Raw genomic sequence first — 14,878 nt, 5'->3', positions numbered from 1 at the left:
AAGTCTGGTTCAACTATCCTGATTACTGAAGTCTAGTTCAACTATCCTGATTACTGAAGTCTGGTTCAACTATCCTGATTACTGAAGTCTAGTTCAACTATCCTGATTACTGAAGTGTGGTTCAACTATCCTGATTACTGAAGTCTGGTTCAACTATCCTGATTACTGAAGTCTGGTTCAACTATCCTGATTACTGAAGTCTGGTTCAACTATCCTGATTACTGAAGTCTAGTTCAACTATCCTGATTACTGAAGTGTGGTTCAACTATCCTGATTACTGAAGTGTGGTTCAACTATCCTGAGTACTGAAGTCTGGTTCAGCTATCCTGATTACTGAAGTCTAGTTCAACTATCCTGATTACTGAAGTCTGGTTCAACTATCCTGATTACTGAAGTCTAGTTCAACTATCCTGATTACTGAAGTCTGGTTCAACTATCCTGATTACTGAAGTCTGGTTCAACTATCCTGATTACTGAAGTCTGGTTCAACTATCCTGATTACTGAAGTCTGGTTCAACTATCCTGATTACTGAAGTCTGGTTCAACTATCCTGATTACTGAAGTCTGGTTCAACTATCCTGAGTACTGAAGTCTGGTTCAACTATCCTGAGTACTGAAGTCTGGTTCAGATTAACCAGACTGTTTGAGCCTTTGAGAAACCCAGATAGCCTGACTTCAATCATCGGGTTAATTTAAGCTGGCTAATAGGACATTTGATTCCACATACGAGGAACGGGGCCCTGGACTCTGTCTTCCATCTCTTCCCCATCAAAATAAATTATTCGGACAGGGTCAACCGCTTCTTAATACAATCCCCGATGCCTCAAGCACAAATTTAATAAACCGACATCCACTCGGTAGGAGACATGCTGAATTCATATCTAATCTGCAGTTTATCCTGAATAAAGATCTTTTCGTGGAAGTGACGAGTACAGAAAGTCGATTTGAACTCTGCAGGCTTCAAACTGAATTGTGTTTGTTAAAAAAAAGAAAGAAAAAAAAAAGCCTGAGGAGGAGATTTAGCTTCAATTGCGCCGCCTCTTCCGAATGTCCTCGGGCAACATACTGAACCCCAATTGCTCCCAAAGGGTGTGCCATCTGTGTGTGTGTGTGTGTGTGTGTGTGTGTGTGTGTGTGCGCACACATGTAGAGTAAAGCACTTAGCGAGTGGCTGGAAGACCAGAGAGGCGCTTTATGAATGCAAGTCGTCCATTTACCACAATAAGTGACATGCGAGTGTTCCTGTTGTTGAAGTAGTTGTCGGACTACCCATTCAGGGTTTCTGCAGAGGTCACCGAGTTTTATTTTAAGACCTTTTTTTTTTAATGCCGCCATTGTTAAACGACGGGCTCGGTTCAGGCTGTGTTCAGCAGGCGAGGACAACTGTGGACTCAAACTTTAAACAACTCCTGAACCCGACCGACTCGTCATCTGCGGAGCAGGCAGAGCTTTGAGGTAGTCAAAGAGCTCCTCAAAGACAGGGCGCCCGGTGTCGATGAGATCCACCCTGAGATGCTGAAGGGGCTGGACAGTGTTGGGCTTCCTCAGTGTGGCGTGGAGGTGGAGGTGCCCGAGGAGCCTGAGAGTTTTTTTAATTGTTGGGGTATCGCACTGCTCAGCCTCCCCTGGAAAGTGTATCGTATGGTGCTGAGATGGACCCTGTTGAACCTCAGATCCAGAAGCAACAAAGCAGGGTCTGCCCCCTGGCTATGGAACCGTGAACCGGCTCTTCCCCCTTGCAGGGCTGCTGGAGGGGGCAGGTTTCCCATCCAGTGTTTTGTGGACTTGGAGAAGGCTTATGAGCGTGTCCCTTGTGGGGTGCTATGGGGGTATTGAGGGACTACGGGGTACCGGGGCTGTTGCTATAAGCCAAATATGGTCATGAGCTTTGGGTATTGACCGAAAGAATGAGACGGCGGATACAATTCGCCGAATTAAGCTTTTTTTCTGGAGGAGTTATACATTATATCTTGTCTGGCCTGGGAGTGCCTTGGGGGTCAGGGATGTCTGGAATGGATGGATGGACAAAACAAAAGTTTGATGAAAATCTTGTAGGGACAAAATTAGTTATTTGTAATTATATTGTGTTTTCTTCAGTACTTTACAGCAGTTAATCCGTTCCGAAGAAGCAGCATGAATGAAAGTCTCGTGGTGTTGACTGAAATTCAAGAAAAAAGAGACTTCTATAAATGCAATGTAATACTTTAATAGATTATCACGCCTTCGTCTTTGGGAGCTGTATTCAGTGTTTGTCTTTTCAAGACCAGAAAATATATTTATAAAAGAAAAACTCTTTACTCAACCCTCTTGGAAGTGTATTATGGATTGATGGCTGAATAGATAGATATTGTATTAACATTGTTTGCCACAGCATCATTTATAGATTATAGTAAAGCAATATTTAACATAAAAAATGCACATATTAATGAATATTGAATGAACTAAGAAAACAAAAGGGTGACTGTGGCTCAGTGGTGAGCAGGGTCGTCCTTCAATCAGAGGATCGGCGGTTCGATTCCCCGGCACCGCTAGCCCATGTCAATGTGTCCTTGGGCAAGACACTTAACCCCAAATTGCTCCTGTGTGTCTACGCTGTATGAATGTGTGTGTGAATTTTAGTTACTGCAGTGTATGAATGGGTGTGAATGGGTGAATGATGTAATGTAGCGTTAAAGCGCTTTGATTGGTCGGAAGACTAGAAAATCGCCTACCTCCATATTATACATTAAGATATCAGGTTACTGCTAAAGGAATTACGTGTAAAACGCTCTCTTTGTGTGCTGGAGTTTCTGCTGAGTGTGCAGCTTTGTGAGAAAAGGTCTGATCTGGCACCAGTGTTCAAGAAAGAAGAAGAGGCGAGGAAGAGGGTAATACAGATTCAGAGAGACAATGAAAGATGATTAGCTCCCGTGCCGACTCAGGCGTACGACATTGGGTCGTTCATTTGACCATTAAGGCTGCGTGAAAAAGAATCAGGCCTCGGGTGAAAAACCTACTAAAATGCGTATCGAAGTGTTTATCCATCCATCCATCCATTATGACCTCTTATCCGGGGTCGGGTCGCGGTGGCAGCAGGTTCAGCAGGCCGACCCAGGCTTCCCTCTCACCCGCAACACTTTCCAGCTCATTCTGGGGGATCCCGAGGCGTTCCAAGGCCAGCCGGGAGATATAATCCCTCCAGCGTGTCCTCGGTCTTCCCCGGGGCCTCCTACCAGTTGGACGTGCCCGGAAAACCTCTAATGGGAGGCGTCCAGGAGGCATCCTGACTAGATGAACCACCTCAGCTGACTCCTTTCGACACGAAGGAGCAGCGACTCGACTCCAAGCTCCCCCCTGATGTCCGAGCTCCTTACCCTATCTCTAAGGCTGAGCCCGGCCACCCTACGGAAGTGCTTAATCATGTTTAAATCAAGCGTTGAGGTTATCGACGGATGCGTTTGCCCCTGAATCACAATCCACCGCAGTGGGCGTCATAACTTTTAGGAGTGATTTATCCACGATTTTAAATAAAGTTCAACAAAAGATGTAGTGTTTTTTTCACGCGCGTCTAATAATCTTCTAAAAAAATGAATTTGGACCGCTTATAGCAGCTATTTGAAGAGAATCTGCACAGCACCAAACCACATGATGTAAAATAATACAGGTAATTACCAATCCATCCTACAAATGTATTCCAACTAAAATCATTTTAAATATGCAATACTTGTATAAAACATCCTACACATAAGGACATTAATGGGCTTGTATCTATTTTGTTCCTCTCAGTTTAATAATTCAATTAAATAAACATGTGGTTTAATTTTAAATCATTTTAAGACAGTATGTTATTGAAGTATCTGTTTGACCCAACGGGGTACTTGTGGAGTCCACGTGTCTTATCTAACCAGAAAGCATCAGTAATGAATACAGAGGGCTCTTACGCCCTCTTCACACACACTTACCACACACACACTTAACCCCCATACACACACACACAGTTGTGTTTTCATGACTTTTGGGGACATTACATTATTTGCCTGGAGATGTATCTAAACCCTAACCGTAACCGCCGCCAGCATAAACCTAACCTTGCCCTAACTTTAAACTAAGTCTTTAACATGTAATGATTCACATTATGGGCACTTGCACTTTGTCCCCATAAGGAAGGCGAGTCCCCACAACGTCACTGTGTAAACACAACTAAAACACACACACACACAAAAAAGAAGGAGAAAAAAAAGAATCATTGCCAGTTTTCTCACGATTCTCGCTCTTTGGTGTGTGTGTGTGTGTGTGTGTGTGTGTGTGTGTGTGTGTCAGACAGCTAGCCAATCAGAATCATTCATTAGCCCACGCACAGAGGTGCTGTGATTTTCGGTAATCAAAGTCTCCGTCCCTGGGAGGTGAAGTGTCCCTGAACCAGCGCTCTAGCACACATGTAGCTCTAATTAACCCCTTTAGTGGGTTCAGCATCAACAAACAGAACAAACTCGTCAATTAGTAATTCAATGGTAGTTAAAGGCCGCTCCGCCTCCATACCAATCAATGTTTCTGTGTGAACTCATTTCAATACCGTCGAGGGTGTCGTTGGCAACTGAACTCACAATTTATTTCATAATAAATGGGGACTTTTTTGTTTAACCTTCTCATTACAGCCACAACAGAAAACTAATCATCGACCATATTGACGACCAATATAGCATTTGAGCCATTTTTGTTGACGGGAGAATTTGCTGCTCTACCTTTTCCTCACTTAACAGTCGATTGATTCTCTTTGGATTTCGGACTGCTGACATAAAAACAAGCGCACACGTCATCGTCCCAGAGGATGCCACTTTATTTAGTCCCACACCTCCTGACCCCTCTTCCTCTCCGTCCTCCTCCTCAGGCATCGTCTCCCTGATCTCTCTGGCCGTCCTGTCCTACGAGCGCTACTGCACCATGATGAAGCCCACCGTGGCCGACGGCAGAGACTTCCGCCCGGCGCTGGGAGGGATCGCCTTCTCCTGGCTCTACTCTGTAGCCTGGACTGTCCCGCCGCTGCTGGGCTGGAGCAGATACGGGCCCGAGGGTCCCGGCACCACCTGCTCGGTGGACTGGAGGACCCAGACGCCAAACAACATCTCCTACATCGTCTGCCTGTTCACCTTTTGCCTGGTCCTGCCGTTCGGCGTCATCCTCTACTCCTACGGCAAGCTGCTGCAAGCCATCAGACAGGTGAGAGTTTGTTCCAGATTATGCTTTTGTTGGAGGCGTAACACCGCGGCATGGTTGTAACTCGGGTGTCTTTGAGGTGAGATCGGTGACCTCTAGCCGATCCACGATGTCAAACGGCCTCCAGCCTCCTGAACGTTCAATCAGGGGCCTTGAAGTCAAGAGAAATGAAGCCTTTCAGCATCAGATCTCAGCGACCTCCAATCGGAGGTTTCGACATCTCGACACGTTTCAGTTTGAAGCTCGGAGAAGATGAACTGTGAATCGTGGAACCGCATGCTTAATAGTTGACCTTGGTTTCCGTTATGAATTGATTTGAATATTTTTATAGTCCAGAAATACAGTGGAACCGTACTTTTGCAGGTATGCTCATGCAAAACACGTTTCGCTTGCATCTTTCTTGCAGGTGAAGCTTTTGGTGACTTTAGGGTCGCGTGTTCCTTCTGCTGGAAGTCTTTCAGGAGCTTCTCCACCAAGTTAAAAAGTTGTTGCTTCTGTTGAGTTGGCTCAGACGAGTCGGTTACATGTCATGTAAGTAAGACGCTGTGCGTCACCGAGGTTTTATGCCTTCAGGCCGGCGTTGATGACACGATTACAGACGACCGTCGTGGTTAAATTTAGAGGCTGCAGACCTTCACACCCAGCTCATGTCAGCTAATCGGGAGAGACAAACACTTTCTCTCTCTTTATTATAGGCAGTGGGTTTTTAAAAGTTGATCCTAATATTATTTTAAACTCAATATCTTTCTATTTTTACCGTTTGGTAAAGGGGTTTGAAGAAGCATGTCCGTCATGTTGGGAGATAAAAGACGAACTGATAACTCTGATAATTCTTATAATGTTCTCAGCTTTGTTGGGACGATTTTAAAATCTAGTTGTGTTAATTAGTTAAATTGGTAATTAGTTGGTAATTAGTCACAACTAAATACTCTCTCTCACAGACCGAAATAAATGCTCACGGTGTTCGGCCTCAAGCGGTGTGCGTGTCTGTGTGTGTGTGTATGTGTGTTTGTTGTGTGTTTGTGTGTGTGTGTGTGTGTGTGTGTTTGAATGTGTGCACAGTTGTCTCTCAGCAGCCTTGGTGTAAGGTTACCTGGGGAGAAGATAATCAACACAGCATGCATTTTCCTCAATTGTAGGACACACACACACACACACATTTCATCTTTGTGTGTGTGTGTGTGTGTGTGTGTGTGTGTGTGTGTGTGTGTGTGTGTGTCTTCAGGCTTTCACCGTTGTCCTCCCCCCCGTGCGTAATTTGTTTTAATTTGTTATTCATAACCATCGGATTATCATTTCAATAAATCTTACGCCACTATTTTCAGCTTTAATGTGCATTACGATGCAGTTGTGCAGCAGCTATTTGCATATTTCTTTGTCTGAATTTGATATGATTTGTTTACTTCGTATCGTGGATTTTACACCAACGGCTCGTTTCCTCTGCTCCTTAATAACTTTTCTATAACGTCTAATCAAATCACGACTCAATGGACCACTAACACACACAAATCCCCCAAAATAGATGTTTTTAATTCATACTTTGAGGTTAAAGAAGCCACGGTTTTAAAAATACAGGAACCTTTTTTAAGTACTTTGTTTCCAGTGTATTTTACGTAACCGTCATAAATGTCTCGGAATGTTTTTAATGCAACACAGCAGTTTTTTAAATTCAATTAATAATAGTAAAGTAGCTAATTGACGCCACCTCCAGCTGACTTGCAATCAATTGCAAACAGCTTGTTGTCATTAATACATCATAAAAGTAACGCAGCTCCTCGAGTGGTTGGGGGCCATTGAGAGAAATTAAAAACACAGACGTCTTTTTTCGTGGTTGGAAATCGTCGCTAATAACAAGCAGAGTGAGTTTTTTTTAAACTATTTATTTTAAATTTTCGTTGCAGTATTATTTGCAAAGGGGTTGTGGAGATGTGTGATTGTGTACAGGAATCTGTGACGGAGGAGTTCTTTTAACCCAAACCACATGCTTTTATTTTTAGTCCTGTGAAGACAGACTTTTATTTTGAAAAGCCCGAATGCACGTAACGAATTGACGCGAGTTGCTGGACTTTTGTAGGAAAACGCACAACGAGGAATAATTCTTTTGATCAGATGTCATACGAGCCGTTGTACGAGGAGTTAATGTAGAATGTGACTTTGTTCCTGCACTGATGTTGTACCTCTGACATCTAGAAACACATTTTATTTTTCTGAATAAATAGAAACCAGCTGTCGCCCGGGGGAGGCGAGCGATCCAAAGTTATGGTTTTCTTTATGGAAACACACATTCAAAGTGCAATTGGCAGCTCGAGGGCTAAAGCATCAAAAACCGACCGCGTGACCTCGTGACCTCGTGACCTTGTGACGGTATCTACCTTTTTCTATTATCTAGAGGCAGATATTAAGAATGAGAAGTGTGAGATGTGCTTTGAATAAATCTCCCTTTGAAGCGTTGCTCGGCTAAGAGAACGTAACAGAAACAATAGAAAGGAGAGATGACATAACAGAAACCATAAATAATAGTTCAGATACTCACTACCTCCATGAACCAGCAGATTACATCTGATTATGGCGTTTGTAAAACAACGTTCTTTTGCATTTTGGATTATTTTACTTTTACGACTCTTAAGAACACCTTGAAGCCCCCGTGGGGGGAAAAGTGTGGAAATATGCGACACTTTGAGAGGAAGAAACGTCATAATCTAATCGCTTTTTGGAGGAAAAGTGAACAAAAAAGTAAGAATCGAGTCATAATATTATATAAAAATGTATATTTTGGTCTTGAAATTACTTTCAGAATGATGCAATAGTCTTTTGTACTAAACCAGTGGGAGCATCATGTGATCCAGCTGTGTTGGATGTTATTGAATATATCATATCTATATGTATATATTTATATATATTGACCCCTCCCCCAGGTCCGCGGGGCGAGCTCGGTGGTGTCGCGCCACAGGGAGCAGCGGGTGCTGGTGATGGTCGTCATGATGGTGGCGTGCTACCTGCTCTGCTGGCTGCCCTACGGAGTGGTCGCTCTGCTCGCCACCTTCGGCCCCCGCGACCTTTTGACCCCGGAGGCGACCATCACGCCGTCGCTGCTGGCCAAGTTCTCCACCGTCGTCAACCCTTTCATCTACATATTCATGAACAAGCAGGTGAGTTGTTGCACACAACAGTCGATGGAGTGCATCTCTTTGGTTGTGCGTCTCTATGTTGTCACTTTTCTTTTCATTTCGACTCTTTGTAATTTGATGTGTCAATTTTGTTGTTTTGTGTCACTTTGTAGACACTTTGTGTCTCTTAGTATTTTTTTGTGTCTCTTTTAGGTCGTTGTGAGTCGTCTCTTTGTGGTCAATGTGAGTCTCTTTGTCGCTGCTCTGTGTGTCTTTGATGTTGTGTGTTCCTTTTCATAGTCGTTGTGAGTCTCTTGGCTTCCCTTTGAAGCTGCTCTGCATCGCTCTGTAGCTGTTTTCTGTTTTCTTTGTGGTCATTGTGAGTCGTCTCTTTGTCGTCAATGTGAGTCGTCTCTTTGTGGTCATTGTGAGTCGTCTCTTTGTCGTCAATGTGAGTCGTCTCTTTGTGGTCATTGTGAGTCGTCTCTTTGTGGTCATTGTGAGTCTCTTTGTGGTCATTGTGAGTCTCTTTGTGGTCATTGTGAGTTGTCTCTTTGTGGTCATTGTGAGTCTCTTTGTGGTCAATGTGAGTCGTCTCTTTGTGGTCATTGTGAGTCGTCTCTTTGTGGTCATTGTAAGTCGTCTCTTTGTGGTCATTGTGAGTCTCTTTGTTGTCAATGTGAGTTGTCTCTTTGTGGTCATTGTGAGTCGTCTCTTTGTGGTCATTGTGAGTCGTCTCTTTGTGGTCATTGTGAGTCGTCTCTTTGTGGTCATTGTGAGTCTCTTTGTTGTCAATGTGAGTTGTCTCTTTGTGGTCATTGTGAGTCGTCTCTTTGTCGTCAATGTGAGTCGTCTCTTTGTGGTCATTGTGAGTCGTCTCTTTGTTGTCATTGTGAGTCGTCTCTTTGTGGTCATTGTGAGTTGTCTCTTTGTGGTCATTGTGAGTCTCTTTGTGGTCATTGTGAGTCGTCTCTTTGTGGTCATTGTGAGTCTCTTTGTGGTCATTGTGAGTCGTCTCTTTGTGGTCATTGTGAGTCTCTTTGTTGTCAATGTGAGTTGTCTCTTTGTGGTCATTGTGAGTCGTCTCTTTGTCGTCAATGTGAGTCGTCTCTTTGTGGTCATTGTGAGTCGTCTCTTTGTGGTTATTGTGAGTCTCTTTGTGGTCATTGTGAGTCGTCTCTTTGTGGTCATTGTGAGTCTCTTTGTGGTCATTGTGAGTCGTCTCTTTGTGGTCATTGTGAGTCTCTTTGTGGTCATTGTGAGTCGTCTCTTTGTGGTCATTGTGAGTCTCTTTGTGGTCATTGTGAGTCGTCTCTTTGTGGTCATTGTGAGTTGTCTCTTTGTGGTCATTGTGAGTCTCTTTGTGGTCATTGTGAGTCGTCTCTTTGTGGTCATTGTGAGTCTCTTTGTGGTCATTGTGAGTCGTCTCTTTGTGGTCATTGTGAGTTGTCTCTTTGTGGTCATTGTGAGTCTCTTTGTGGTCATTGTGAGTCGTCTCTTTGTGGTCATTTTGAGTCTCTTTGTGGTCATTGTGAGTCTCTTTGTGGTCATTGTGAGTCTCTTTGTTGTCATTGTGAGTCGTCTCTTTGTGGTCATTGTGAGTCTCTTTGTGGTCATTGTGAGTCGTCTCTTTGTGGTCATTGTGAGTCTCTTTGTGGTCATTGTGAGTCTCTCCCTGAAGGTCGGGGCACAGCACGCACCCTTCGGCTGTCCAGTAGGTTCAGTAATCACGAATGCACATTAATATTAATATTTAGGTTGCGTGTCCAATCATTCGCTCTTTATTCATGCAAAGAATCAGCCGGCCGGTGAAGCTCCATGAGATTCACAGCCAGAGGAGGGAAGAGAAAGAAGGAAAGACTGGAAGAAAGTGTTTATTCCTTGAAAGGAAGAAGAAATAAAACAGGAAAGGGGTGAGGAAGGAAAAAGGAGAGGAGGGAAGAAAGTAAAGAGCAAAGAGAAGCAGTGATGAATGAGAGAAGGAAAAGAGGGGGATGAAGGGCAAATACAAAAAAAGAAGAAGGAATGCAATATATAAAATTGCAGTTAAAGAAGCAGGAACATTTATCAGATGAAAGAGAACGGGGACGAGGAAGAAAGTCATTTTTTATCTCCGAAAAGGTAACGTAGCTTTTGATGTTTGATTAGCGTGCGATGCTACGATCAGAGGGACGCGTTGCCGCGGCGACCTTTTCTTCTCCTCTTTTATCTGCCTCTGCACCTCCGTCCGTCTCTCTTGTCACATGGGACACATTTCATTTTGTCTTTGACGGTGATGGACAGGCTGTGTGTGTGTGTGTGTGTGTGTGTGTGTGTGTGTGTGTGTGTGTGTGTGTGTGTGTGGGGCCCACAGCGAACAGGAAGCCGCACTGCGTGGCTCTTCCAGTCTTCAGTTCCTCCCAGCCCATAACTACGGCAGCAGTGTGTTGAGGCGAGTTGAAGACTTCAAGCGCTGCGCGGATTCATGCCCCCCCCCTCGGCCGTCGTCATGGGAACCGCACCTTTTCGCCCGACGCGACATCTTAACGGCGAATGAATTTTTCAACGTCAAGAGCGGTCCTGTTCATTTTTTAAAATGTATTTAATTTCCATCTGTTGCAGCGTTGGAAAGAGTACATTTATCAAAGTACTTCTCAGTGTAGCATTACATATATATATATATATATATATATATATATATATATATATATATATATATATATATATATATATATATATATATATATATATATATATATAGAAATATTGTACTTTATTACTCTACTACTTTTATCTTGTAGCTGGACTTACTACACATATTAAAGTTTTACAAACTATTAATAAATATATTATTCTCAAGATAAAACTGTCTGTATTTAAGATCTGCTCCACATTAAAATACTGATTATGTGTGAACGCACCAGTAATAATGATATGATAATAATCATAATAACAATAATAATAATAATAGAACATTCTGATACATTTTGCTGTGACTACTTTTGTACTTAAAAGGAGACGTGTTGCGTAAAACTGTCGAGCCAATCAGAGCAGCCTGGGATCTTCAAAACCAGATTCACTTCTTCTTCCTACCTTTCACAATAAAAGCCCCAGAGATATTAGGGTACCATCACGCCCCCTTTAGATGAAACGTATTGGTTCTGATCCACCTCGCGTTGTTTATTTCAGCCACTAGGGGGACAGAGAGGACTTGACCTGCAACAAGAGGGCTGGAACCTCGGCTCCTTTTGTTCTTTCGGCTTTCTGTATATTTGCTTTATTTATTACATTATTTTATTATATGCCAAACTTAAAGCTTTTCTTTTCCAAAATTCTTCTCTTTTTTCCTTGTTTTTTCCGTGTGTTTCCTGCCAGATTAAAAATGTAAATGTCCACAAACCTTTGACAAATATATAAAAAAGAAGCTGCACTCTGACGACGCAATGAGATGGACTCTGATGATGCAATGAGATACACTCTGACGACGCAATGAGATGCACTCTGACGCTGTAATGAGATGCAATGAGATGCACTCTGATGCTGTAATGAGATGCAATGAGATGCACTCTGATGCTGTAATGAGATGCAATGAGATGCACTCTGATGCTGTAATGAGATGCAATGAGATGCACTCTGACGCTGTAATGAGATGCAATGAGATGCACTCTGATGCTGTAATGAGATGCAATGAGATGCACTCTGATGCTGTAATGAGATGCAATGAGATGCACTCTGATGATGCAATGAGATGCACTCTGACGATGCAATGAGATACACTCTGACGACGCAATGAGATGCACTCTGGCTATGCAATGAGATGCACTCTGACGACGCAATGAGATGCACTCTGACGATGCAATGAGATGGACTCTGATGCTGTAATGAGATGCAATGAGATGCACTCTGGCTATGCAATGAGATGCACTCTGATGACGCAATGAGATGCACTCTGACGATGCAATGAGATGGACTCTGATGCTGTAATGAGATGCAATGAGATGCACTCTGGCTATGCAATGTGATGCACTCTGACGATGCAATGAGATGCACTCTGACGACGCAATGAGATGCAATGAGATGCACTCTGACGACGCAATGAGATGCAATGAGATGCACTCTGGCTATGCAATGAGATGCACTCTGACGATGCAATGAGATGGACTCTGATGATGCAATGAGATGCACTCTGACGATGCAATGAGATGCAATGAGATGCACTCTGGTGATGCAATGAGATGCACTCTGACGATGCAATGAGATGCACTCTGACGACGCAATGAGATGCACTCTGGCTATGCAATGAGATGCACTCTGACGATGCAATGAGATGGACTCTGATGATGCAATGAGATGCACTCTGACGACGCAATGAGATGCACTCTGACGATGCAATGAGATGCACTCTGACGATGCAATGAGATGGACTCTGATGATGCAATGAGATGCACTCTGACGACGCAATGAGATGCACTCTGGCTATGCAATGAGATGCACTCTGACGATGCAATGAGATGGACTCTGATGATGCAATGAGATGCACTCTGGCTATGCAATGAGATGCACTCTGACGATGCAATGAGATGGACTCTGATGATGCAATGAGATGCACTCTGGTGATGCAATGAGATGCACTCTGGTGATGCAATGAGATGCACTCTGACGATGCAATGAGATGCACTCTGACGACGCAATGAGATGCAATGAGATGCACTCTGGCTATGCAATGAGATGCACTCTGGTGATGCAATGAGATGCACTCTGATGATGCAATGAGATGCACTCTGACGACGCAATGAGATGCACTCTGACGATGCAATGAGATGCACTCTGACGATGCAATGAGATGGACTCTGATGATGCAATGAGATGCACTCTGACGACGCAATGAGATGCACTCTGACGACGCAATGAGATGCAATGAGATGCACTCTGGCTATGCAATGAGATGCACTCTGGTGATGCAATGAGATGGACTCTGATGATGCAATGAGATGCACTCTGACGACGCAATGAGATGCACTCTGACGATGCAATGAGATGCACTCTGACGATGCAATGAGATGGACTCTGATGATGCAATGAGATGCACTCTGACGACGCAATGAGATGCACTCTGACGATGCAATGAGATGCACTCTGACGATGCAATGAGATGCAATGAGATGCACTCTGGTGATGCAATGAGATGCACTCTGGTGATGCAATGAGATGCACTCTGACGATGCAATGAGATGCACTCTGACGACGCAATGAGATGCAATGAGATGCACTCTGGCTATGCAATGAGATGCACTCTGACGATGCAATGAGATGCACTCTGACGATGCAATGAGATGGACTCTGATGATGCAATGAGATGCACTCTGACGACGCAATGAGATGCACTCTGACGATGCAATGAGATGCACTCTGACGATGCAATGAGACCCGTTTCATGCAGCGCGCCCGTCTGACCTGCGGTGCCCTGGAGAAATGTAGTAGACTTAAAGTATACGTGTGGAACCAGAGAGTATACTAAGTACACTACGTTTATCCAGGGTCTGCTAACACGGAGGAGGGAAGAAGGATTAGAGAGTAATATATATATATATATATATATATATATATATATATATATATATATATATATATATGTGTGTGTTACCCTGCGACTGGTATTACTGTCACTGCAATGCTGCAACACATGCATTGTTCAATTTTGAATTGTCGGGCTATTTCTATATTAAACATAACATTTCAGACTAGTGGAAATAAAACACATTTAGATTTCTCCTAATTTCAGTCAGAGAATGCCTCATTTGCATATTTAAACATACAATATTAAAAAAAACTGGTCATATGAAAAATGATTAATGTGATCATTTGCTATTTATAGCATTCTTCATCTTTACATTTATCTAATTTAATGGTCAAGTCTCTAAAAAAGGAAAAACGAAAGCTTTTGCATCCATGTTGACGTATGGTGTCTTTCCATTGATCCCGTTAGCTACTAATGCTAATCGAACAACTGCTGTTAATACTGTGTGTGTGTGTGTGTGTGTGTGTGTGTGTGTGTGTGTGTGTGTGTGTGTGTGTGTGTGTGTGTAGTTCTACAGGTGTTTCAGGGCGTTCCTCAGCTGCTCCACACCTGAGCGAGGCTCCACCGTAAAGACATTTTCACGGGCGACCAAGACGCCCCGCGCCCTCCGCCGGGCCGGGGAACGCCACGCCCCCTCCTCCGCCGCGCCCACGCCCATCGCCATCGAAAGGTCTTCGCTGGGAGCCAATCACGTGTCTCCGATCCCGTCGCCGTCTCCATTGGATCGACGCTCTGCTGCTAACGCCCCCAAACCCAAACGGATTCTGGTGGCTTACTTAAGGGAAGAATAAAACATAAACAACAACAACAACAACAACATGGAGCTTGAGGTTTTTAGAAAGTTAAGGGACGAACGAGGACGCTCCGATTAACAAACAAATCCTCTTAATAGTAGAACATTTATTTATTTTATTTATTTTATTTATTTTATTTATTTTATTTATTTTATTTATTTTATTTATTTTATTTATTTTATTTATTTTATTTTTATTTTTAATTTATTTAATTTGTTTTTATTTTT

The 14,878-nt window shown here is 43.3% G+C and overlaps 1 protein-coding gene across 1 annotated transcript in view; it reads left to right on the top strand.

Annotated features, from left to right (window-relative positions):
* Positions 1 to 14,648, top strand: part of tmtopsb (teleost multiple tissue opsin b) — a 19,148-nt gene extending 4,500 nt beyond the window's left edge. The window contains exons 2-4 of the mRNA XM_034560701.1: positions 4,868 to 5,196; positions 8,109 to 8,342; positions 14,367 to 14,648. Coding sequence (XP_034416592.1) covers positions 4,868 to 5,196; positions 8,109 to 8,342; positions 14,367 to 14,648 — 845 coding nt within the window. The remainder of the gene's footprint in view (positions 1 to 4,867; positions 5,197 to 8,108; positions 8,343 to 14,366) is intronic.
* The last annotated feature ends 230 nt before the right edge of the window (positions 14,649 to 14,878 follow it).

The sequence above is a fragment of the Cyclopterus lumpus genome, chromosome 20, assembly GCF_009769545.1.
Source record: "Cyclopterus lumpus isolate fCycLum1 chromosome 20, fCycLum1.pri, whole genome shotgun sequence".
Taxonomy (NCBI): Eukaryota; Metazoa; Chordata; class Actinopteri; order Perciformes; family Cyclopteridae; genus Cyclopterus; species Cyclopterus lumpus.
Note: the sequence above shows the minus strand (reverse complement) of the source record. Positions and strands in the feature narration are given on the sequence as shown.